This window comes from Castanea sativa, chromosome 9, assembly GCF_040712315.1.
Source record: "Castanea sativa cultivar Marrone di Chiusa Pesio chromosome 9, ASM4071231v1".
NCBI lineage: Eukaryota > Viridiplantae > Streptophyta > Magnoliopsida > Fagales > Fagaceae > Castanea > Castanea sativa.
This window is the reverse complement of record NC_134021.1, coordinates 9,199,820-9,223,459: the sequence shown is the minus strand read 5'-3', so window position 1 is coordinate 9,223,459 and position 23,640 is coordinate 9,199,820. Positions and strand designations below refer to the sequence as shown.

Sequence of the window (23,640 nt, the reverse complement as noted above, 5' to 3'; positions counted from 1 at the left end):
TGTAGACAAAAACATTGATATATTGATGACCTACATACCTCAACTCAATTTTCCAATACCTACTTTATAGACCCAGTCAATTCTCTACACTTGGCTCAAGAACTGGTTCCTCTATAATTTGTAGTGTATTAGTATTACATTCTAACATCATTATAATTCTTCAATTAGTTAGATTGAAAGAATTGCCATATGATAATGATATAATAGACCCTACAAATTATGATATAATGAAATAATTATTTTAGGAGAATGGTCTCGGTAAAGTTGACTGGGTCTATGAAGTAGGTGTGACAAATTGGAAGAACACACACAGTAGAACTATTTGATTTTTTTGGTGCAAAGTTAAGAACTATTTGATTTTGATAGATAAATTCCCCTGCGGAAACCCTATTGATCACGTGATTCTCTCAACTTTGACGTACTGATGTGTTACAATTATTGGGCTCCCACTCCTAAGCCTACAGAAATACATCACCCCAAGAGTGAGAAATCAATTTCAGCTTTCATTTTCGTTTCGAAATTACCAATGCCATAGTTAAGACTGTCCCCCATTAAAGAATCTTATCGTGCCGTCCCAAAAGTAAGGAAAAATAGGAAAATCATATAACACAACTTGCTCTCACCCACTGGCCACCACTCAGAAATTGCCATATTAATAAATTATAACACTACTCAAAATAATAATTTAAAAACTTTTACTTTACATACATCCAATGGTTTGTAAGGTAATATTGTTCTAATAATATTATTTAAGTATTATAAAAATATATATAAATAAAAAATATCGTAAAAATAGATGTTAGGTTGTTTAAACAATAAAAATTATTATTTAAACAAATTATTAAAAAAAGTGCTACGTTCACAATATTTTCACAACAAATCATAAGTGGTTAATTGTTATTGGTTCAAATTTGAACCTAACACTAAGATTACTTTTTTACCCAAACAATAACAACCAGTAACAATCTACCATTTAAAATTTATTGTAAAAATATTGTGAAAATATCGTAAACATATCATTTCTCCTTAAACAATTCAGCAAACACCCATAATAACTATGATCCTTACAAATTTGCAAATGGATTTGCCAGGAAAAACCGTACATTATAAGGGCCCACCAGATCAAAGACAGCCGAAGCCTTGGTCTCACAAAATATCGTTTGGGCAAATTCAATAACAGTATAGTGTTTCCAATGGAGATAGTCGGCAAAATCAATAACAGTAAAGTGATTCTAATGGAGATGGTCCATATTTTCTTACATATGATGACATAATAATACGGATTTAAGTAGAGAGATTAAATATAAAATATAATTAAAGCTCAATTAATAAATTATATAAGAAAATAACGAGTGTATAAAGTTGAAACCTCAAAAGCTAAGCGGCAAATCTATAAGAAATCATCCAAAAGCCAATCGTCTTCGGTTTTATTTATAAATAAAATCCATATAAAATCCAAACAGTGATTGATCTTATAATATTTTCATACATGATATGGCAAAACTATAATTGATCTCATAATATTTCGCTACATGATATGGCAAAACTATAAGGTTATTACGATTAGAGCGTCTGGGTTACAAATTATAGTATAGCCACAACAAAGGCCAAACTCGCCTACACTCCAATTCCTCCCAGACCAACCTTTTATCCAAACTCAGTACCCTGTGGTTATGTGAATATCTAAAGAATCAGGACCATATTTTAACAGAAAACTAGGCCACATCGGGCGCCCAGTGAAGTGACCTTAAACCAAACCATTCTGAAGTTAATCAAGGAGTCAAATTAAAAATCCTAAATCTATACCAGTAACTTGAGTATTTGGCCAGGGCAATTCCATAACCACAACAAAACCTCGAAAAAACTTCTAAGGAGGATCATGCACCCTTGGAATTGACACCTATAAGAAAACAACTCCACACGCATGAATTTGTGGTAATGAATTATATAGAGTTGACCTAAGCACCCAAAGAGGGAACTATCCAAGAGATAACAAAGTGAGAGCAATCCAACACCAACATAGCGTTTTTTTTTTTTTTTAAAGGAGGCCAATAAAGAATTGTTCTTAAAATTGGGGAAGTAAAATAACATTATCCATTACTGTCCGAGAAATAATGTAATTCAACAAACAATGCTCAAAACCACACCTTGAAACAAGAGTACAAAAATAGGCAACTTCATTACTATTTCAATGATACAGAGGCCATCTGCCAGCGTGGAAATTCATGGACATGGATTGAAATTCGATACTAGTGTTGCTATCAGAAGCTGGTATTAAGTGAAAAGCCACCCGGTGCTTGAACAAAATCAGAAATAGAAAAATAGAGGAACGCATCAACCACATTAGTGAAGAAAGCTGAGGTGCAATGCATTATCAGCCAATTATATGTATTTTTTTCAAACTATAAATTAAATGGAAAAACAAAAAAGAGAGAAATGAGAGCAGGAGCAAGAATTCAACAGCTCTCAGTACCATTTTGAGGCACAACAAAATTATCATGCAAGGACCATGCATGTTTAAGTTATGTATAATACACCTGGGTTTCCACTGTCAGCTTCTACTGATAGAACCTCTGCCATAAGACGGCCTCTAACTCGTTTCGAAGTGTTTATACACCCTTTTCCTGTCAAAATATAATAAGTTCCATCAGCCATACATCATAAATAAGCCATTCCATTTCTAATGAAGCAAGTTCTTTTTTCTTTTTTTAACAGGCAGGAGAGGTGATGTAAAAAGCTCAAGATGCAGTCATGGCATTTTGACTATTTTAAAACCCAGTATACATCTAGAGGATCAGGCCCACCATTTGCACTGATCTCAGGTGCAAGATCAATACATCTAGTCTGTTACATTCTTCTGCCAATTAGAGACATTTTTAATACAGTTAAGTAACATACATGTCTGGTGAGTCTGGAACCCACACACCACAACCTCACTCCCCACCACCTTGATATTACAAGGGGAAGAGATGCAATTTGAACAAGAGCTCATTGGCACCAAATAGGGGGAGGGGGGGATGGAATCTATAGCAAAGTCTCCCAAAATTTGTAAAAAGAGGAAACAATGGTGGGTCTGATCCTTCACAATGTCAGTAGACATCTAGGATGCTCTATTTGATGGCATCCTTTCAGTCCATCCTAAATAAACATCAAGCCTTACCATTTTGATACAACTAGCCAGTTCCAGGTCACGAATTGAACTTTCTGATATACAGTTTGCATGCACAATGGGGCCTTTAGCAGCACTCTCATTTGAAGTTCCAATCTCACCCTCCCTAGATGACATAGTCATGTACACTGCTGCTTTGAACATCCATTCCTCTCTTTCTTGACTGTAAAAATCTTCAAAAACCTCCCCACACAAAACACACGCACATTGACTTTCATCTGCAGGAACCATCGGCTCATCCATGACCGTTGTCTTACTAGACTCATCTACAGAACCAGCAGACTCATTGCCAGGTGGAAGTCCTGCCTTCCCAGCAACCCAGCCACTTGAGTTTGTATACCATCTCCTTGAGGGGCCAATCAAACCATTTGCCTCAGATATTTTCAACGCATGCCACTCCAAGTGTCTATCAAGACATTGTTGAAGCTTAAGTCGAAGACCACAAACACTGCACCGATGAGGAATGCCATCAAATAGTCCACTGATCACAGATGGATGGAATTCTCGGATTACATCTGACTTAAACTCCAAACCTATGAGATTTTCAATTTCCATTGTGGTGGATTGAGGCAAGGCAACAGAGCTTTTATTGGCAGGTTCTGAAAATGATACCTCATCCCTGGTAGTTGAAGCAGGGATGGCTGAGGAATCAGGTACTGAAGAAACCGACACAGAGTTGGTGGTAGTACTGAGATTTTCGATTTCCATTGTGGTGGATTGAGGCAAGGCAACAGAGCTTTTATTGGCAGGTTCTGAAAATGATACCTCATCCCTGGTAGTTGAGGCAGGGATGGCCAAGGAATCAGGTACTGAAGAAACCGACACAGAGCTAGTGGTAGAACTGTCCGGGCTCTTGTTTTGTGATTGATTAGGCATCTGAGTTGGGACTGGAGTTTGTGACTCGGTCTTAGATGCTGATATCAAACCCTTTGCAACTAATGAGCTCAAAAGGTTTGAAATTGGAATTGGATCATTATTCACAGCACTTGAGGTTTGTGCAGATGCACTATCAACAAGAGATGAAGGAGGTGGACCAGGTGGCAGAGGTGGTTGTCCTACCTTTCTTTGAGATACATCTGCAGGAGCTGGTAACTTGTTATGGGAAGAACCTAATGAAGTAGCTGACACAACAACAGGCCCTGAGGATGTAAACTGGGTTGGTGGAGGTCCACTCGGAAGGGGAGGCTGGACACCTGACTGTGATGTCATTTGCCCCTTGTCCTGGGCACTCAGATTAGGTAGGCTACCAGTAATTGAATTGTTAGACAAAATTCCAGTCTTCAAAACGGCAGCCAACAAATTAGTTCTGCTCGATTGTGCTGAAGATTCTGCAGCAAGAGTATTTGAATGATCTGATTCAGAATTTTCCATTGTTGAGGGAGTTCCAAAATCAGATACTGGAGACAGGAATGGCTTTCGAATCTCACCAGGAGGTTCAGACTGTGTGGAGTCTGCTTGTTGATCATGATGCCTTGATTGAAAAGAAGTTACTGAAGGTTGTAAGCCTCGGGGCTGTAACCTTTGCAAGTGTCCCGGCTGAACATTTGGAGACTGGAAAGGTGAGGAGTCCTGAGTATATTTGTTGCGAGGCCCCACATTCACCCGCCCAAGAAGTTGAGAAGCTTTTAAATCAGGCCGAGGCAGGGACTGAGTCTGTGGATGATCCTGCTCAGTCAAATTTAGTGACTGATGATGCAAAGGGTGCACTGTTAATGAAGATGATGGAGGATGCTGGTGCATGGGTGAATGTGCAGATGATGATGCTACTCCCAGAGATTGAAACTGTTGCTGCCCTACAGATCCACTGGAACCCGACACAGCATTTGTAAGGACTGCAAGGCCTGAGGTTCCAATATGTGATGACCCCATCTGCTGTCGACCTCCCATCCTTGATAGTGAAGAAGGAACACTTGTCGACACTCCACTGAGACTAGCAGCATAACCTTCTGATTGGCTGGAATTACGGGTCAGCCCATCAATGGAGTGTGATTGCAATGGAAATGATGATGATGACCGGTGACCAAATGAGGTTAACTCCTTCTGTTCATTGAATAACAAATCAATGGAAGCTTCACTAACCTTTGATGCAACATCATCAAAACTATGTGGTTTCCGAAGGTCATACTCAAATGCCTGCATGTGGCCAATGAAATCAGTCATACTCATCCCAAATGGTCCAGAGTTGCATCGTTGTAAAGAACTCTGTGTGTGTGTGCGTGTGTATCTATATATTAATACAAACAGATCTTTATTTCTTCTGATAACCAGACAAGGAATTGTCTGAGCAGTAATTGGTGAAGTGATAGGGCTTTTATGCAAGTTTCCATATTCTTTTTACTTTTCTTACCTTTTTTTTGTTGGCCTTACAAAACATTTCTCAAATCAAAGCAATAATAGAATCAGAACTCATTTTCAGGGTGGTCCCATTCTTGCTAACTTACCAATTTTTCTGAATCATCAGGGGTCCAACGATTTTTTCTCGAGTCATTAGGATCTTTCCTTGAGTCATTAGAGATAGTGGGTGCACTATGATCTGGCAATCTGGAGTTCACATCATCCCACATAAACTCCTCTTCCTCAGAATTTTTCCAGCTACTAGACATAGCACCGCTGCTTCTATTTGTAATACTCTGTGTTGGCTTTAGCTGAAGATCAGCATATGCAGATTTGGGTGCTCGGTAATTTGGAAGCCCATGTTTGATATTGAAACCATTCTTTTGGCTAGATATTGTCTCCACAACACTGCTTGCAGCTCCATACCAAGGTTTGTCATGTCCTTGCTCAGCAATCCTCCCACCAGTTCTTCCAGTTGCTGAGCCCAAAGTCCTTGAAAGATCAGAACTATATTCGTAGTCTCCATATGCAGCACCAACGTTCTTCTCATGAAGAGGTCCACTTAGTGCATCTCTATTAGGACGCTGAACATTCTGCAAAATTTATGACATCATGAAATCACAAAAGACAACTTATAGCACATTAAAATATAAAAAATAAAAAATTTACATACAGGTACTCTAACAGAAGGATCCATCCATGGGCGTCCTGCACTCATAGTGGCTGTTCTGTCTAGCCTTTCTGCATCCTCAGGTGAGTTTGCTACAGCCCCACTCAAGTCATTAGGAATTCCTTTAGCCTTCATCACACAAAATAGGAAAAGTAATTACTAGATCTATCCCCTCAAGTTAATTAGTGAATAACAGTAACAAGGGTGAAGGAAAAATGAGAGTGTAGAGAGCAGGAGAATTCATTTGGTAAGTGCATTCATGAAGCATTTTAGGATGAGCATAAGCAAGTGAAGTCACAAACCATGCTATAAAATCTCTCATCCTTAATCATATCTTATGTTATTATATTGTTAAAAACGAAGGTATTTCTACAAAAATGACTAGTTTTCGTACCCTTGTGTACATGACGTAGTTCTTTCAATAATATCATTACTTATAAAAAGAAAAATCACTTGACATTTAAATTTACAGATATGTCAATCACAGGACAAAGTATCATGAATAAGTCTGTCATGAGTCCCTGACTGAAAGAAAATCATTATGATGTAAACTCCAGCATCACCGAAAAAGCAATAAATGCAAGTCAAAGATCCAAACAAGTCTCATCAAAGTGCAAGAGGGCTACTTGTTTGAACAGAAATGCAACCTTACATGTCAGATGCAGAAGGCCATATTCAAATTTAACATAGGATATGGCCTTACAAAGTCTCGTCAATGCATGCATAGGATAACCTTCCACTCAACGATGGAACATAAAGTTACAGCGATGAAATACATGCATTGGAAAAGCAAGACAGAATTATGATAGTAAACTCCAAAGTCTAAACTTAAAACACGACTCCACATACCCTGCTGGACTGCTGAAGGCGCTGCCTTTCTAAATACTTAGGATTTACATGAATGCTATGTGGTGGGCGCTGAGACTGAGAATCAGGCTTGGATGTTGTGGTAGCTGCTGAAGCTGAACCATTGATCACAGGAGTGAAGCCAAGTTCTTTCTCAATCATCTGAAGTGTCTGAAGAGGGAAGACGCCTTTCCAGGTTCCAAAAAGATGTCGCATACTTGAGTGTACAGGAGGGTCTACTTGCCTATATGCCTTGCAGAAAACCTAGAAGTGCAGAAAGAAGTGGCAATTACCAAGTAATATATAATAAAAAAGGCAAGTATTAAATCTTGCATCTTAAAGACAAAGAACTATTTTTTATTTGATGAAAGGCACAATACTATTGGATGATCGCTTGAAAAGAGAAACAAAAGGGAAGTTAAAATCTCATTCTCTGAAAATATGTTATTGACATTTGTAAAATCCAATATTGATACTCATAATATAGCATGGTCAAGCTTGAGAAACGCCTATGCTTTATACATAATACACACGCAGCATTCCTTTTGATAAGCATAACACCTAAATAGAAAGGCTACAAACAGAATAAATACCTCGGGCAGTCTGGCAGCGAAGTATTTTATGTAATCCCTCCCGATATTCTTTACAATACTGTCTAAAAGATAGAGCGATGGGAGCTTTTGATCACTAGGGACCTGCAAGTTTTAATTATGATTAGTTACAATATACAAGACAAATTCCTTGAAACAATTAAGTGGCTACAATAACATAGCGCCTAATTCCTCCCCTCTCCCCCACCCCCCCCCCCCCCCAAAAAAAAGAAAATAAGAAAAGTAATAGGAAGAAAAGAGACTTGAAACATCTAGCTATCTGAATCCATTAAAGCCAAGGGAAACTAGATCAACAACCAACACACAGCAGGTAACATCACATCTCCCTAAACCCACTGTTCATTGAAACCATTGGTGCAGCTACAATGATAGTTAACCTATGTAAATATTAATAAAACAAACATAGAAGTAAAGAAGTTCAACAATAAGGAAACCTATAAGAGCAATTAGAAGAAACAACCAAACCCTTTTAACTTTAACCAAGAATGAGGATCACAAATGGAAATCCTTAGCAGATACCAAAGTAAGTATGAATATTTCCTGATAAAAAATCTTGTAAATTCCCAACTATAGTCTCCCCATGCTGATTTAGCATGTTAACAATGAATAATTCATATCACTACCACTGAAAATATTCAGTCCCACTAACTTCATCTGATATATATTTTTGCTTTCCCTATATCTCTGTACCTTACAAAGACTAAATAAACCCATTCCAATCTCCCTATCACAAAGAAACAAGTAAAGTTTCTACCTGCTCCTTTATGTAATAGTAAGAAGTACCCATACATCTTGTCCTCTGCCACGACCACATAATGTAGCAACTGAAGCAGATCCTCAACAGCAGACCTAGAAATCTGTACTTGAGCATATAATCTATGCTACACCATGGGTGGGGGGTGTGCGCTTGAAAAAAGTTACATTTAAGGGCTTTGTAGGATGTTGGCCTTACTGGACTAATTGACCAAGTACAAACTCTGAATATGAGCGCCTTTAAGCAATAGATTTACTTCATGGAATGTTGGCCTAGGCATCAAAATGGAATGCAGTATGTCTTACGCTTGATCATGACTCCCCAAATAGATTCAATATATTGCCTCAATCTTTGAATAATCAGAATTTGAATGAAAATATGCAACACCCACCAATCCAAGTACATCTTCATCAGATTAATAATAATCTCTTCTACTTTTTTTGTTACAACACTATCTTTATTTACCTTAACAAGATTACTGCTCATAACAGAAGTAATGCTAGCCAAAGATAATTCAACCTGTTCCATATTAAATCTCTTGCAGGGGACATAACATCATAATTCAAAAGAGACACTAAACCTTTCACACATATAGTTCCCATAATCAGGACAAGGAACACAAATGACAAAGAAGAAGAGCAACAACTAGAAAGTGACAAAAATGTCTCTGGCAGCTGTAATGGTTCTATGCTTGTCAAGCAATGCTGTAAATTTTTTGGTAAAAGCAATCATAAAATAAACAAGACAGCATTATTCCACACAAAACTCTTAAGGATGGAATAAATTGCTTTCGGGCCAAACCTTATACAACTTATATTCAACAATAACCATGTTCTCGTAGAATGTTGGCCTTCTTTGCTTAGCATCTTATTTAAGAAGTTCCTGAAAACTGCTCACCATCCACTCTACTCTCGTGCAACTTATCAGATGCTACGCATGTGGCCTTCAACTTAAGAGTTGGCAGACAACCAAAACATCATAAAATGGAACGCATCACAACTGCTTGAATTGGAGAAAAATTGTATCCCAAAGAAATTACACGAGATATACAACTTACAATCCCACATCGCACGTTAATTGCAAACAAAAAGCCTCGAATGAAACAATACATCATTCTCATCCCATTCACTACTCATCACCAATAAATACAAGCTTTTACAGATACCCATTCAAACACATTTTAAAAAATAAATAAATGAACTAAAAGGGTTCAGGCTAAGATTAAGTTGATTTTGGAGTCAAAATCACGGCTTTGTGAGAGCGTAAACATTCAAGAACAACAAACTGCAAATTACTTCAAAAAAAAAAAAAAAAAACCCATAAGCATTCCATTAAACCCATCTTACATTTACAAGACTAACTATCACTATCATCTTCATTTCACTAAACCACATCGAAATAACGCACATCACAACACTTTAGTACTCTATAACTATATTTACTATAAAGTTGTTTTTTTTTTTTCCCTTCTTTTTCTTTTCCTTGTTATATCCAAAGATATCTTACAATTCAATTCAAACAACAATTGGCGCCATAACCAAAAGGAAAATTCGGAGTTCACCTCGAGAATGTTGTTGCAGACGGTGGCGGCCACGGCCTTCGCGGCGTGTAGATTCTCGCCGGCGATTATAGTCAAGTTGGTAATTATCGGTTTCGAATTGAAAGTGAGCTCAGCGAGCGCGGTCTTGTACTGACTCACCAGCTCTTGATGCTGCTGCTGCTGCTGCTGTTGCTGCTGCGACTGCGACTGTGTCTGTGACTGTGACGGTAGCTGTGGCTGATAACCCCCTCCGCCTCGGCTCGAATCATTGTTCTCCGAATCCCTATCGCCCAACCGGTACCTCGACAGCACCACCGGATTCGCCGCCACCGGCCTCTGCTGCGGCGGAAAAGCCCGGCCGTTCGGGTTCGGGTTCTGGAACTCTTCGGCCAATCGGGGTTTCTTCAACCCTGGCTCTCTCGATCTATCAAAGGATCTACGCGAGCTCTCCATCTCCATTACCGTATAACCAAAAAACCAAAAAAAAAAATCGAAATCCAAAAAAAAAAAACCCTAACCCTAGCTAAATCCACTATTTATTTAATTACATAATCTTAATCCAAAAAAAAAAAACATTAATAATGAAGAACATCCAAACACTTTATACCACCAAGGCGGTCGTGTATGTATGACTAAGAAAATTTCAAATAAATAAATAAAATAAAATAAAAAAAGATTGTAGACCTAAATTGTACAGGATTTAAGGGAATGAAAAAACTGTAACTGTGAGGAATATGAGGGAAACTGAGGTGTGAAGGGATTGAATGGAGATTGGATTGGATTGGAGCTTGTGAGGTTGAAGGGGTGATTGGGAATTGGGTGAGGGTTTGATTGAGAATTAGTAACGGTTAGAAAGAACGAGGCGTGAGAGAGAGAGAGAGAGAGAGAGATTACATTAACAGATAGTGAAGCTCCGTTGGGACAGCTAGCTTAAAAGTTTCAGGAATCGACCAAACAAGGGTTTCATTTTTATATATGTATATATATACATAAAATGAGGATGATGTTGGTGATTTTTTTTTTTTTTTTTTTTGGAAATGCGAAAGAGCATGGCACACCACCATAAAGTATGAGGTTGTTTGAGTTCTATACCTAAAATTTTAGGATTTAGAATTTATCTTGTGAAGTTATATTTTATTTGCATTAATAGTCTCTTCATTCATACTTTTTGGCAAATGTCACATAAGTTTTTCATGCATTATTAATTATTGGACGAAGTTTAGTTATAAAATTGATTGTAACCTAAGAGGCTAAACTATAACCTTACTTAATATTTTTTTATTGAAGATAAATTTTAACAAATTTACAATTGAATTGCATTTTCTTCTTATATCTTTTATACTTGCAAAATTTCTAAAAAATTAAAGATCAATAGTTATATCACCAATAAATTGTTTAAATTGCAAATTTTTCTAATTTAAAATTATGCATAAAATATAAGCTTATAAATCATATAGTAAATAATATCCAATTGATACAAAATTTGACATGTGTATTAGAGCACCCACAGCAGATGTGTCAAATGTGCCAAATGCCAAATATTTGGCACACCAAACACAAAAAATACCTCCCATCAAATGTTCTATATGTGCCAAATTTTTACCATTTGTGTTCATACCGTTGCAAATTTGCAACGGTACAGACACAAATGTCAAACCGAAAAATATTATTTTATTCGACTTTTCTCTTTCCTCTCATTTCTTTATTTGATTTTTTCTCTCTCTTCTCAGAATCTGTCTCTCTCTCCCAAGTTCCCAACCCGTGTTCTTCCTCTTCTCACAATCGGACGCGAGCAAGAAGAAGGCGGCAGTGGCCAAGAGAGGAGGAAAGGCAGTCGCGACTTCGTCGAAATTTGCAGTCACGACGTTAGATTCATTAACGGTGGTAGATGGGTTTGTTGGGTTTGCCGCGGTGGTGATCGATGGTGGTAGATGGGTTTGTTGGGTTTGCCATGGTGGTGATTGATGGCGGTAGATGGGTTTGTTGGGTTTGCCATGGTGGTGAATCTCTCTTTTGGGTTCATTGATGGTGGTAGATGGGTTTTAAGAGCGGCCAATGGTTGGTGGATTTGATGGTTGAAGGTGGTGCTTGGCGGTGTGAGCTTGAAAGTGGGTTTAGCTGGTGATAGGTTTGGGTTTGGCAAGTGATCTCACCCTCTTCCCTCTCCTCTTTTTCCGCCTTTCACTCTGCCTCTCTCTAGTTGTGGGGGTTTTTTTTTTTTTTGCTGCAATTTGGGTTGATCTGATATTGGTTAGTAATTGTGGTGGTTGGTTTGTAGTAGAGGTGTTGTTGCGGCAGTGGATATTGGTGGCTGGTGGTTGTGCCGTTGATGTTGTTCTTGTTGTTGATGATAATGGGGGAGGAGATAATATATTATTTTAATGTGTAGTAAATATTATTTTAATGTATAAAATTGAATGATAAAACATATGATAAATGGGATGTTGTAAAATGATGTGGTAAAATAATAAAGTAGGCCTTTGGTGTGGCAAAATGACATTTTTTTTGCCACATCTGATGTGGATGCTCTTAAGAATGTAAAAAACATGCAATTCAACAATTAGATTTTCAAAATATGAAATAAGATTGTGGCTTAAGGTTACAACCAATTTTGTAACTAAACTTTGTCCTTAATTATATCAATAAAATGATGTCGAGTCATTTTTATCATGCAACATTATTTTTAATTATTTAATTTTTTTTTTAGATATGATAATATTTAAATTCTATAATATTTGCTCTACGATAATTGGTCTTTATCATTAGATCAATGCACCAATTGATTTTTTTAAGCAAAGATTGTACACTATTTTGCTCCCTATTCATGAGACATTTTCAAAAACCCATGGACCAATAGTTTGGTAGATGAAGCAGCTTGAGACTTCTTGATTTACGACTTGTTTTTCAAATCCATTGAACAAGGGTGTACATATGTTAGGTCAAGTTGATAACTTCCCAACTCAACCCAATCCATCACATATGTACGAACTAACTTTACCCACCTCACATGGATCGAGTTAGGTTAGTAAGTTGTGCATACATGTTTTATGTCTTGTAAAATAATTAAATTTTTATTATTTATCTAAAAAAATTCAATAAATTAGTACAATTCATATGACATGCTTAAAAATTCTAAAGCCATCAAAACTAATTCTCGAAAATAGCAAAATTTATCAAATAAAAAAATTAGAATAAGGATAGTAAAATAAAGTTATATAAATGATGGGTCAGGCTGGGTCAAATGATTTAAAAAAATCATCAACCCAAATCTAACCCAATTTAAAACTCAAATAAAAAATACACAACCTACAAAACCAATCTAAACCCAAAATAGTTTTCTTGGGTTGAGTAAGTTTCACTGGGTTTGTTGGTTTAATGCACACCCTTACTTGAACTCATCACCTCCTAGAGGTCTCACATGCCACATGATGGTGTGTGTCATATGTGGCTAGACATGGCAAAACGGGTTAGAATTTTCTAACCCGACTCGAAAAATACCCAACCCAAACCCAATTTGTTGACCCGAAGCAAACATGGGTTAACCCGTTACCCGACCCGTGTTTTTTGGGTCAACCTAACCTAACTTGCAACCCAACCCAAACCCAAACCATTTTTTTAAAACGTTTGTTTTTTGGTAAAAAATAAAATAAAATAAAGACAATATTGGTTTAATTGTTTGTTGTGAGTTTTAAGGAAACAATTGAGACATTTATATAATTGCGTGCAAAGTAATTGAAAGATGAATGGTTAAGCATTCATAATAAGTAAATATTTTTAGATATTAAATAGCAAAATACATGCCAAAATAATCTAGTTACAGTAGAGTTAAAATCATAAATTTAAAATTGTAGACATGTGTGAGAAATATTCACAAGTATGAAAGTAGTGAAGCCAAAGTATCAAATTAGCATAAATTATGAATACTTAGACCTATTTTTTAATAATTTATGTCCAAAATATACGGTTTTTCAAAATAAATTATGATATTTTCTAGAATGTGTGTTGCTTAACAATGATATGATATTCATAAAAAGAGACCATGTATAAAAAAGTAAACAATCAAACTTGAATGTATATCTCAAATTGAAATAGAGTGCCAACCACAATTGATAATAGATTATAAAATTAATTTTCAATATTGTAAATTTCTTATATTTTTTTATTCTTTGTCAAATGAGTTATCCAATAAGTTATTTGTAATTTTGTTATATATTTTGGGATGTTGATATTGTGTAGAAATAAAATTTGTGTTTTTTTTTTACATATTTTTGTGTTATTTTGTTTTAGATAGCAATGTTAGGATTTGTATAATTTTAAAATTATTGAATACGTATTAATAAGTTCATTCTTGATATAAGTGATGAATTCAAAGTAATGCATTTTACATCAAGTACTTTGTTGCATGACATTCCAAATGGCAAATACATGTTGATTTCTATATATATTAAAAAAAAAAATTGCATGTGAAAAATACAGATCAACTCGACCCAAACACGGCCCGCCCTGCCTGTTTTGCCATGTCTCTATGTGGCGTTTTGGATGTTTGATGTATGTGATCCTTATCATTAGACTATTCTACCCCCAACTCATGGGCCAAATTGGGTTGAGAAATTCCCAACTCAACCCAACCTATCATATGTACAGGGACAAACTCAGGTGGGGGCTAAGGGGGCTCGGGCCCCCCGGGCCCAAGAAAAAAATTAGTAGCTAAAATCTATAAAAAAAAAAAAAAAAAAAGGAAAAGACTTGGGGCCCCTATCCTAGTCGGCCAGGCCAGTCAATACTCAAGAGCCCATTTTGGATAACAAGTTCTTAATTCTTAGTGATAGTCTCTGTTTGGACTTTCTTACTCTTTGTTTGGTGACTCTGTGTTGGCAGTTACAAGTTTGTTGTAAGTTGCTTAAGCCTTTGGGCTTAGGAGACTTGTGACCGATGGCTGTCTTTTGTGTTTCTTGCCAATCAAAGCACAAAAGTTTGAATGGTTGTGCTTTTAAACCAAACAAGTCTATGCTAGTACTTGCCACCTTCTATTAGTCATGTTCTTCTTTTTCAGTTTATTTTTTTATTTAATAATGTATGGTAAATTGGTAGGATATATATATATATATATATGTGTGTGTGTGTGTGTGTGTGTGTGTTTATTTTTTTGAGAAAAAAAATGGCATGAGATAAAGTTGCAGTTAGTATAGTTAAACAAGTTTTGAAACAATTGAGATGCACCTGTGTCTAGCAGTGGTTTTTCACTTGTTAGTGTGCACTTACGACATTCCAACAATGTTTTTTTTTTTTAATCATTCCATCAATATTTACTGCTAATTTTCATTTGAATTGTGATGGGTTTTAAGTAAATTGAAAATTTTGTAGTTTCCAGGTAGCAGATTTTGTTTCTATTTCTAACAAGAGCTATAGTTTAAAAAATTTTCTATTTATTTAGGTTGATACTTTCTTCTTATTATTTCTCTTATCCAAATTACATCATCCACAACAGCTACCCTTTCGGAAACAAAAGTTTCTATTCACTAGTAGTGATTCACTTGCGCCTATTGTTAACTCAAAATACTAAATTAGATAAATTTATATATTGAAAAGAAGTTATAAATTCTAAATTTATAATTAAATGCATCATGTATATTACCTAGATTCTAGTATTTGTCTTTAATTAATAACAACAACCGTTTGTGAGATAATATATATGATTCTTATTTTATTTGTAGATCATGAGAAAATCAACTACAATGTTTGATTTTTTTTTTTTTAATAAAAGATTCAAATTCTTCAAAAGTCAACTTAAGATTGCCAACAACTAATGTTGCTATTCCAATTCCAGAAAATGTGGATGTTCCAATTTTAGAAAATATTCATCCCCCAATTCCGCAAAATGTCTATGTTCCAATCTCAAAAAATATTAATTCCCCAATTCCAGAAAATGCCGATATCCCAATTCCGGGTAATAACCACATCTCTCGAACAAGATTTCAAAAAGTTGATCTTGATTCTTTGGATTATGATCCCGAAGTACGCAAACAAATATGAGAATATCATGTTAATCAACGTGATGAAATTCAACAGGCTTACATTAAAAATGGTCCACACCAACCTCGTCTAGAGAAATACAACCAAAGTGGAAAACACAATCGTAACTTTCAAGCTTCTTGGTTTGAATATTATTCAACATGACTTGAATATTCTCATGCGAAAAATGCAGCTTATTGTCTACCTTGTTTTGTCTTTCATAATCCAAATGGGGTTGTGAGACAAAATACATTTATTGTTGATGGATTTAGAAATTTGACGGAATCTTTAATGTTATACATTGAAAAGGATATAGTTTTGACATTTAGTTTGGATTCAATTATAGATGATTTTGAAAATTTGAAAGAGTGTTGAGTTCCCTTTTTATAGATGATTGTATTAAAAAATAATAGTGTTTCGTGTCTTTTGTTTTGTTAGTAGATGATTGTAAGTGCACAATTGCACCTAGACCCAAAGAAAATTATGGGCTCAGGCCCAATGAGCCTTAAACAATGAAATTTGTAGAGCGTGGGCTTGAAATCTAGATTAAAGGTATTGAGAACTTGATAACAGGCTTTGGTGTGCAAACACTTGTAAATAATGAATGATAATTGCCAATGAACCTCCTCGGACGTGAGCCGAGGACTACTGTTATATTATTTCTCTTTCTTTCTTTCTTCCAGATTACAATTCTTCCAATCCCCCTTTAGTTACAGACTGACTCCCTTTAAATACTTCATTTCCTGACACTTTATCCACGTGTTGCTCAAACCCCCTCCCCCCTAGATATTTCTTCCCTTAGTGCCTTTGAATAGTGACCAAAAGTTTCAGCTCTACTGTTCAGGGGTCACTTCCCCATTAATGCGGCCAGGGAGGTAGGTGCAGAGTCTTTAATGTGGAGGTGGCAGCCTTGGCTCGTGATACTTTTCTAATATCGGTGTATCTAGAAGGTTCAGGGTTTCCCCCTCTTAACCAACAGTCTTTCCAGAGTTCTGCTTTGACTATCGTACTGAATCTACGAGTTTTCTTGGGTCTGTCCGAGGAGAAACTCATCATCGGATGTGTCCTCGGATCCTCGGCATATGGGCCGATCCGCAATACTAACAAATTTTTAGCCCAAGAACAGATCGGACCTCCTTACTAGAGCCCAAGGGCCCAAATGCCCGCTTGGGTCCTTTTACTCCCCACAATGACTGTATCTTAATATATTAAGAAACAATGATTTTTGTGTATTTGTCTTGGTTGATAGTTTATTAATACTATATTGATGCGTATTTGAATTTTTTTTTTTTCGCTTATCTCCGGCCCCCAAGCTTGAAATGGATCCGTTCCTGATATGAATAGAAAGTAGAAATTGACTTGACCAAATCCACATGGATCAAATTGGGTCAATAAATTGTGCATACATGTTTTATATCTTATAAAAAAAGTGAGATTTCATTAATTATCTGAGCACCTTTTTCAATACATTATTACAGCTCATATAATATGCTTAAAGTTTGAAAGTCATCAAAACTGATTCTCGAAATAGCAAAATTAATCAACCTAAAAACTATATAAATAATGGTAATAATTTTTTTTATATATAAATAGTGGGGGTTGGATCAAATGGATTAAAAAAACTATTAATCTGACCCGATTCTAAAAACAAAATTCAAACACAACATACAAAAATAAATCTGAATCCTTAGCATTGATTTGAGTTGAGTTGAGTCGATTTTGTTGGGCTGGCCGGTTTGATGCACACCCCCACTTGAACTCATCACCTCCGGTTAGTATGTCATATGTGGCGCATCGTCCTTTGGACGTCTGTGACCGTCAAACGATGGAAATAGAGAGAGTGCTGTGGACAAATAATATTAATAACTGGGCTGTTTGGGTTATATAATACGTGGGCCAGCTTACCTTTAAACCTTTCGGCTAATAGGAGTGCTAAGCTTGAGAAGAAGATTCTTAATGGGTTTTGGTTACATGAGGATAAGGATGTGGATATGAGGATTTGTTTGATTGGAATATCATAATAAGGATTCAAAGACCTGACTGAGCAATTGAACCAAAGTTAGCAAAATTTTCAGTTAAAGCAAGCAAATAGAGCATAACATTCCAAACCATAAACTCCCTACTTTCTACCTATTTGCTTATTTCCCTATATTTTCTGAACCCAATACGAACTCAAGAAATTATTAGGTATATTAGGAAGAATACTGATGTGGTCATTTTTGACCTCTCAATCAATAAAATATTGTTATTTATGCAAATGTGGCATCGCTTGGTAATTTTTTATTTTTTATTTTTTATTTCTTACGCTGATTAAAAAACTTACTCATATATTTAGATAGATAACATCATTTTATTGGTTGGGAGGACCACATCAATAGTCCTCCCAGGCGAACCTAAAAGTTTTTCCCTCCACTCCTCCACACACACAAAAAAGAAAAAAAAAGAGAGTAACCAAACAGAATACAACACCACAAAAAGCTCAAAACTCACAATACATGTATGACCGTATCTCTCTCTCTCTCTCTCTCTCTCTCTTACACAATACACACTTTTTTTGAATTTGATTTTTGAGTAATGTTAGAAATACAGCCCAATTCATACCCAAATCCACACTTAGCTTATGTGTCAACTCTTAATTATATTTCTGCCTTTTCAGGTACATGTGGTAGACCCATGTAAAAGTGTTAAAATCCAATCAAAAGTTAACATATAAATAGTATTTGAATTTAGGTGTGGATTAAGGTGTGTCCTTAGTATTACTCAAGATGAGTTTCTTATTTTAGTTTTTTTTTTTTTTTTTATAGTTATTCCTCTCCATGTGAAACATGACTCCTAGTTCTAGATTGGCTTCTGCTGTTGTGAGTCGTATGCACACTCACTTCACGATCTCTCATTCGTTCCATGTTTAGGAAATGGTCATGACGCTGAGATCCCACAGATTCTTCTCGGTTTGGCCTTGAACCTACCATGATTGAATAAGCTCAAGAGTGTTCAAATATTCCCACAGACGGCGCCAATTGTAAGGACGTAAATTGGTGCAAGGCCCAATAGGTTTAGGCAAAGGCACAACAAGCCCACAACAATGAATTTGTTAGAGAGTGGATTTAATATTGAACGTTCAGTGGGTCAAGTAAGAATCACTACGGGTTAGTTTAGTGCTGGAATGAACGAGAATAACAAGTTGAAAAGAAAAACACTCATCGGTCTGAGGATGGTATATTCTTGTATTTAGCTCTTAGACTTGCACAAATATTCAAGGTTTTGGTTACAAAGAGGTTTTCTCTCTTCTTTTTCTCTGACCCCCTTCTGTAAGGGAATCATTTCCCTTTTATACTCCTTTCCCTCCACTCATCTTAGTCTTCCACCTGTTAATCAAGTAACTAATCTCCTTGATACTTGTCTCATCAGAGCCTTTTTGAAATCTTTGGTGGGTAACTGTAAGGCTAGAAATCATTGTTCAAGTATCACCTCCATATTAATGCGGCCAGTTGATTAGGTGTAAAGCATTCAATGTGGTAGTAGCAGCTTTATTTCTATATATTTCTCAATTCCCTGTTAACTCTCCTCTCTCCAAAGCTTATCCTCCTTCCAAGCATGGTTGCCCCCTTCCCAGTACTTGTTGGGTGATTGGACTTCAGACTTCCACTCTATATTCCGAGGAGGTTTGTCTTCTCAGACAATATCACCTGCTTGTTCTGACTAGCTCTCGGCTTCGACCTGACGACTTACTTGCCTTTACTAATACTTGTTTGTCCTCGGGCACGGCCCACGACCCAATACCCTTATCTGAGCTATTTATCCCCACAAACATTATGTGAATTTGGGTGTGGATTAAAGTGTGTCCTTAGTATTACTCACGATGAGTTTTTTATTTTAGTTATTTTTTTGTATAGTTTCCAAGAGCTAAATTGAAGAAGAAGAATTGACCACTTAATTTTATATATATATATATATATATATATATATATATATTTTTACTAATTAATTTCTTAAAAATTTAATTTGGTTGTCTTGTCATTTACATGTATGGATTAAAAATTGAATAATCTGTGTTGTAATTACAAGATTTTCTCATTGTTTGACTTTTGTCTTATTGTTCTATTTTTTTCATATACATAATTTCCAATTGGGCTCAGTTCACTCTTTTCCCAAAAGCCCATAACAATCACCGGCCCCCAACAAACATACCACGCATTCTCTAACCAAAAACCCTAGCTTTCATATGCCTAAAACCTGGTACCAAGCCAAACCTCTAGCTCTTCTTGCTTTGCTTTGTTCACCATGTTGAAAGTAAAAACTCCGAGAAATCATAGGGTTAGGCGCGAGCTCGAGAAGCGAGCTCCCAAGCTCGTCGAGAATGGGAAGAAGACGCTGATACTTCACGGTACAAAGACTAGTGCTGTGTTGAACGAGGTTTTGAAGGAAATATACCATTTGAAGAAAGGAAAAGCCGTCAAGTTCAGCCGCAAGAACGAGAACATCAAGCCTTTTGAAAACGGTGGCGAAACCTCTTTGGAATTCTTCTCTATGAAAACCGATTGTAGCATTTTCGTGGTAAGAGCTTAGTTTTTGAATATTTGTTATGTGGGCATTGATTATTTTCTCTCAAAAAAGATTGTAGCATAAGATTTTCATATTTCTAGCTTTGTTTTTTCATATTTGTTATGTGGGTATTTATTAATAAAGGGTATTAAGCAATTTTTTTTGGATGAATAGAATTTTAGGAGAAGTCTATGTTGTTTTTGATTTGTTAACGTTTGATTTTGATTTTTGAGATTCTGTTTGCCCGTTTGTCTCTGTGAATTTGTTCCTATGTGAGGTCACTGGTTTAGCATAATTTGGGATTTTATGTATGTTTGGGTTTGAAAGGTTGGTCATTGAGAATTGAGATAATGTTATGGGCATTTTACTCGAAAGTTGTCGAATATACACAACTTCGCTTTACATTTGTTATATGGTTAGGAAGTGTTTTTTGAGCTAGAATTCATTGACTGTAGAAAAACTGAATTTTAATGCACATATACTAATCACATGATTCGCATAATAGACTCTGTAATTCAAGTCATAATGTGTTTAAATGCATACCTCAAGATGGTGGATGTAGTGAAAAAGGGTTAACATTGTCTTTTGCTTTATTTTAAATGTGATCAGCAAATGTATGTACAGAAAATGACTGTTTTTCTATAGTTTAGTTTGGAATGGGATATTGTGCTGTAAGAGAGAGTATTTCTATGTTGAAATTGCTGGTGTGTTGTTTAACATGGAGGGCTAAAACTGGTGGAGTCAAGTGTCTCCTTTTCTGTCATCGATTGAATTTGTTTATCATACCCCATTAACAGCCTTGTATTTAAAGTGATGTGATTATATTGCATTTTTGAGCTGTATGATTAACCTCTGTTTTGGTTGACAGTGTGAAGCTTCTGTGTTTGTTAAATGGAGATATTGAAGTATCTATGTGCTTTTTTCTTGTAGAACCTTTTATTTTCCCTCTTTTGATCCTTAGTAATTCAGAAGGAAATCATATGAAATTTCCCTCTCTCCCCCTTTAAAAGCTGCCCATTGCTCCTATCAAAATAAGAAGTCCAATGTTGAAATGCTACAATGGTTATTTTTGCTTCTGTTGGTCAATTTCTTGTATTGTTACTGTAGCATCTTTTTTGATGTATCCAATCTCTGGTGACTTGCAGTATGGTTCTCACTCAAAGAAGCGACCCGATAATCTTGTCATAGGTAGAACTTATGACCACCACATCTATGATCTCGTTGAGGTTGGGGTTGAAAATTTCAAACCAATGGAGTCATTCAAATACGATAAGAAATTAGCTCCACTGGTTGGATCAAAACCTATGATTGCTTTTATTGGAGAGGGATTTGAGAATGTAGAAGAGCTCAAACATTTTAAAGAAGTTTTGCTTGATCTGTTGCGGGGAGAGGTGCATTTTTCTGCTGCCCTTGTAGTTTGCACATCTATAATTTATGAACTAATTATATTAATAATAGTGTGGGTTTGATACATGCAGGTTGTGGAGAATTTAAATCTTGTTGGGTTAGACCGTGTGTATGTCTGTACAGCTATATCTTCAAATAGGGTGTTTCTTTCTCACTGTGGACTGCGACTAAAAAAGTCTGGCACAAAAGTTCCGAGGATGGAATTGGTAGAGGTTGGCCCCTCCATGGATCTGGTAGTTCGTCGACATCGTCTTCCTAATGAAAGCCTTAAGAAAGCAGCCATGAAAACAGTCAGGGACCAGCCTAAGAAGAAGGTTGACTAAACTACTCCCATAAACCTTTCTTATTTCGTTTTCTAGGAAGAAAAAAGTAACATGTTTGTATTGGGGTCTTGGCAGGTGAAAAATGTTAGCGATGACGCGGTAGAGGGCAAGATTGGAAAGATATATATTCCAGATCAGAAGGTAAGAGGAAAATTTATTCATTTAGCAGTGATTGCATCAACTATCAGATACTTAACTAGTTCAGAAGTGAAATGTGAGACTTGCAGAGATTGTGTAGTTTAGAGAAGTTAGCGGCACATGATAGCCACCTTCTTGTTCTCCTCTCCAATCTCTTCTCATTTGGAAAGATTTGGGTATTTGTGGGAGACACAGCTTCTTTCCACCCTTGGCTGCATGAGCAAAGCTGTTATTTTCTGAAGTATACACCCCATTATGTGTATATTCTGCACTAGATTTACTTAATTAAGATCCTCATATGTATTACTACAAATTGGTAATTGTTTGTTGTACTGTTCATATAATTTTTTCCCCCTGTTGCCATTTAGGTTGGTGAAATGGCTGTAATTGACAAATCCAAAGGTGTGAAGAGAGAGCGCCGTGAAGCTAAGTTGAAAAAGGGCGATCAAGGGCATGCATCAAAAAAGCAGAAAGAAGATTCAACATAAAGCTCCTGCAGCTGTAGCTTTGCTTTTGGGCCAATGTGCTTTTTGATTTAGAGGGTGTCCAAGGGTGAAACAGATATAAGGGGCATGAGATATCTCTCATTCCATTGTTTCTTAGCTTATTTTCTTTTGTTGTCTATTTTGGTATTTACTCTAGGATGCTTTATACCGCTTATTTGTATTTTTTTCCCCACCCAAATCCACATAATATTATAAGCGATGAAACGGAAAAATAGGTGATGGTGGCCTAGATGGCATGATTACAATTTTGTATTTTACTTTGTCCAGGTGCCGGATAAGCTTTGATGCCAAGCATATCTTAAGCTGCTAAATGTTGCTTCACAAGTGGAGTTCATAACATTGTGTTTTATTTTTGTTTTATCTTTTTGATAGGACGTTGTGTTTTAATTTGTTTCTCATAATGTTGATGTCTTGTAATTTTCCTTCTTAAAATGCCCGACACACCCATTCTTTTGTACTGTATTTCGTCCTTATTTTGCCGTGGTCAAAATTTTATGCCCTCATTTTGGAGTTTTTTGAGTTGAATATTGCAAAAAATCAAGTTTGAATTTCGGTAATTACATTACCCAAAATTCTTGCTCAAAATCCAAAGCTGCCCAAATGATTAGAGGCCAGAGGAGTGGCTGAGAGGAAAACAGCAATTGTGGCAACCAAGTTGCTAAAATTGTAGGGGAGGAGAGAGAATTTAATGGGAATTGTGGCAGTTAAGTTGCTAAAATTGGAGTAGAGAAAAAAAAAAAAAAGATTTGTGGCAAAGAAGTGATCGACAATTGGAGGAAAAAAAAAAT

General features: G+C 36.2%; 2 protein-coding genes across 3 annotated transcripts; one reads left to right on the top strand and one right to left on the bottom strand.

The window, feature by feature from the left end:
- Positions 1-2,071: 2,071 nt before the first annotated feature.
- LOC142609644 (polyadenylation and cleavage factor homolog 4) lies at positions 2,072-10,874 on the bottom strand. Of its 2 annotated transcripts, XM_075781281.1 has the most exons (8): positions 9,946-10,874; positions 7,613-7,714; positions 7,023-7,283; positions 6,177-6,302; positions 5,611-6,096; positions 4,597-5,302; positions 3,161-4,497; positions 2,072-2,624 (listed from the first exon to the last, which is right to left on the bottom strand). In XM_075781281.1, the coding sequence occupies exons 1-8, from the start codon at positions 10,381-10,383 to the stop codon at positions 2,610-2,612; spliced, it is 3,471 nt and encodes a 1,156-aa protein (XP_075637396.1). In that variant the 5' UTR covers positions 10,384-10,874; the 3' UTR covers positions 2,072-2,609. The 2 variants fall into 2 exon arrangements, with proteins under 2 accessions (XP_075637396.1, XP_075637395.1); XM_075781280.1 differs by having other exon boundaries at positions 3,161-5,302.
- Positions 10,875-20,109: 9,235 nt separating this feature from the next.
- On the top strand, positions 20,110-23,248 carry LOC142610864 (ribosome production factor 2 homolog). The gene is made up of 5 exons (XM_075782828.1): positions 20,110-20,490; positions 21,624-21,869; positions 21,957-22,199; positions 22,284-22,349; positions 22,715-23,248. The coding sequence occupies exons 1-5, from the start codon at positions 20,218-20,220 to the stop codon at positions 22,832-22,834; spliced, it is 948 nt and encodes a 315-aa protein (XP_075638943.1). The 5' UTR covers positions 20,110-20,217; the 3' UTR covers positions 22,835-23,248.
- The last annotated feature ends 392 nt before the right edge of the window (positions 23,249-23,640 follow it).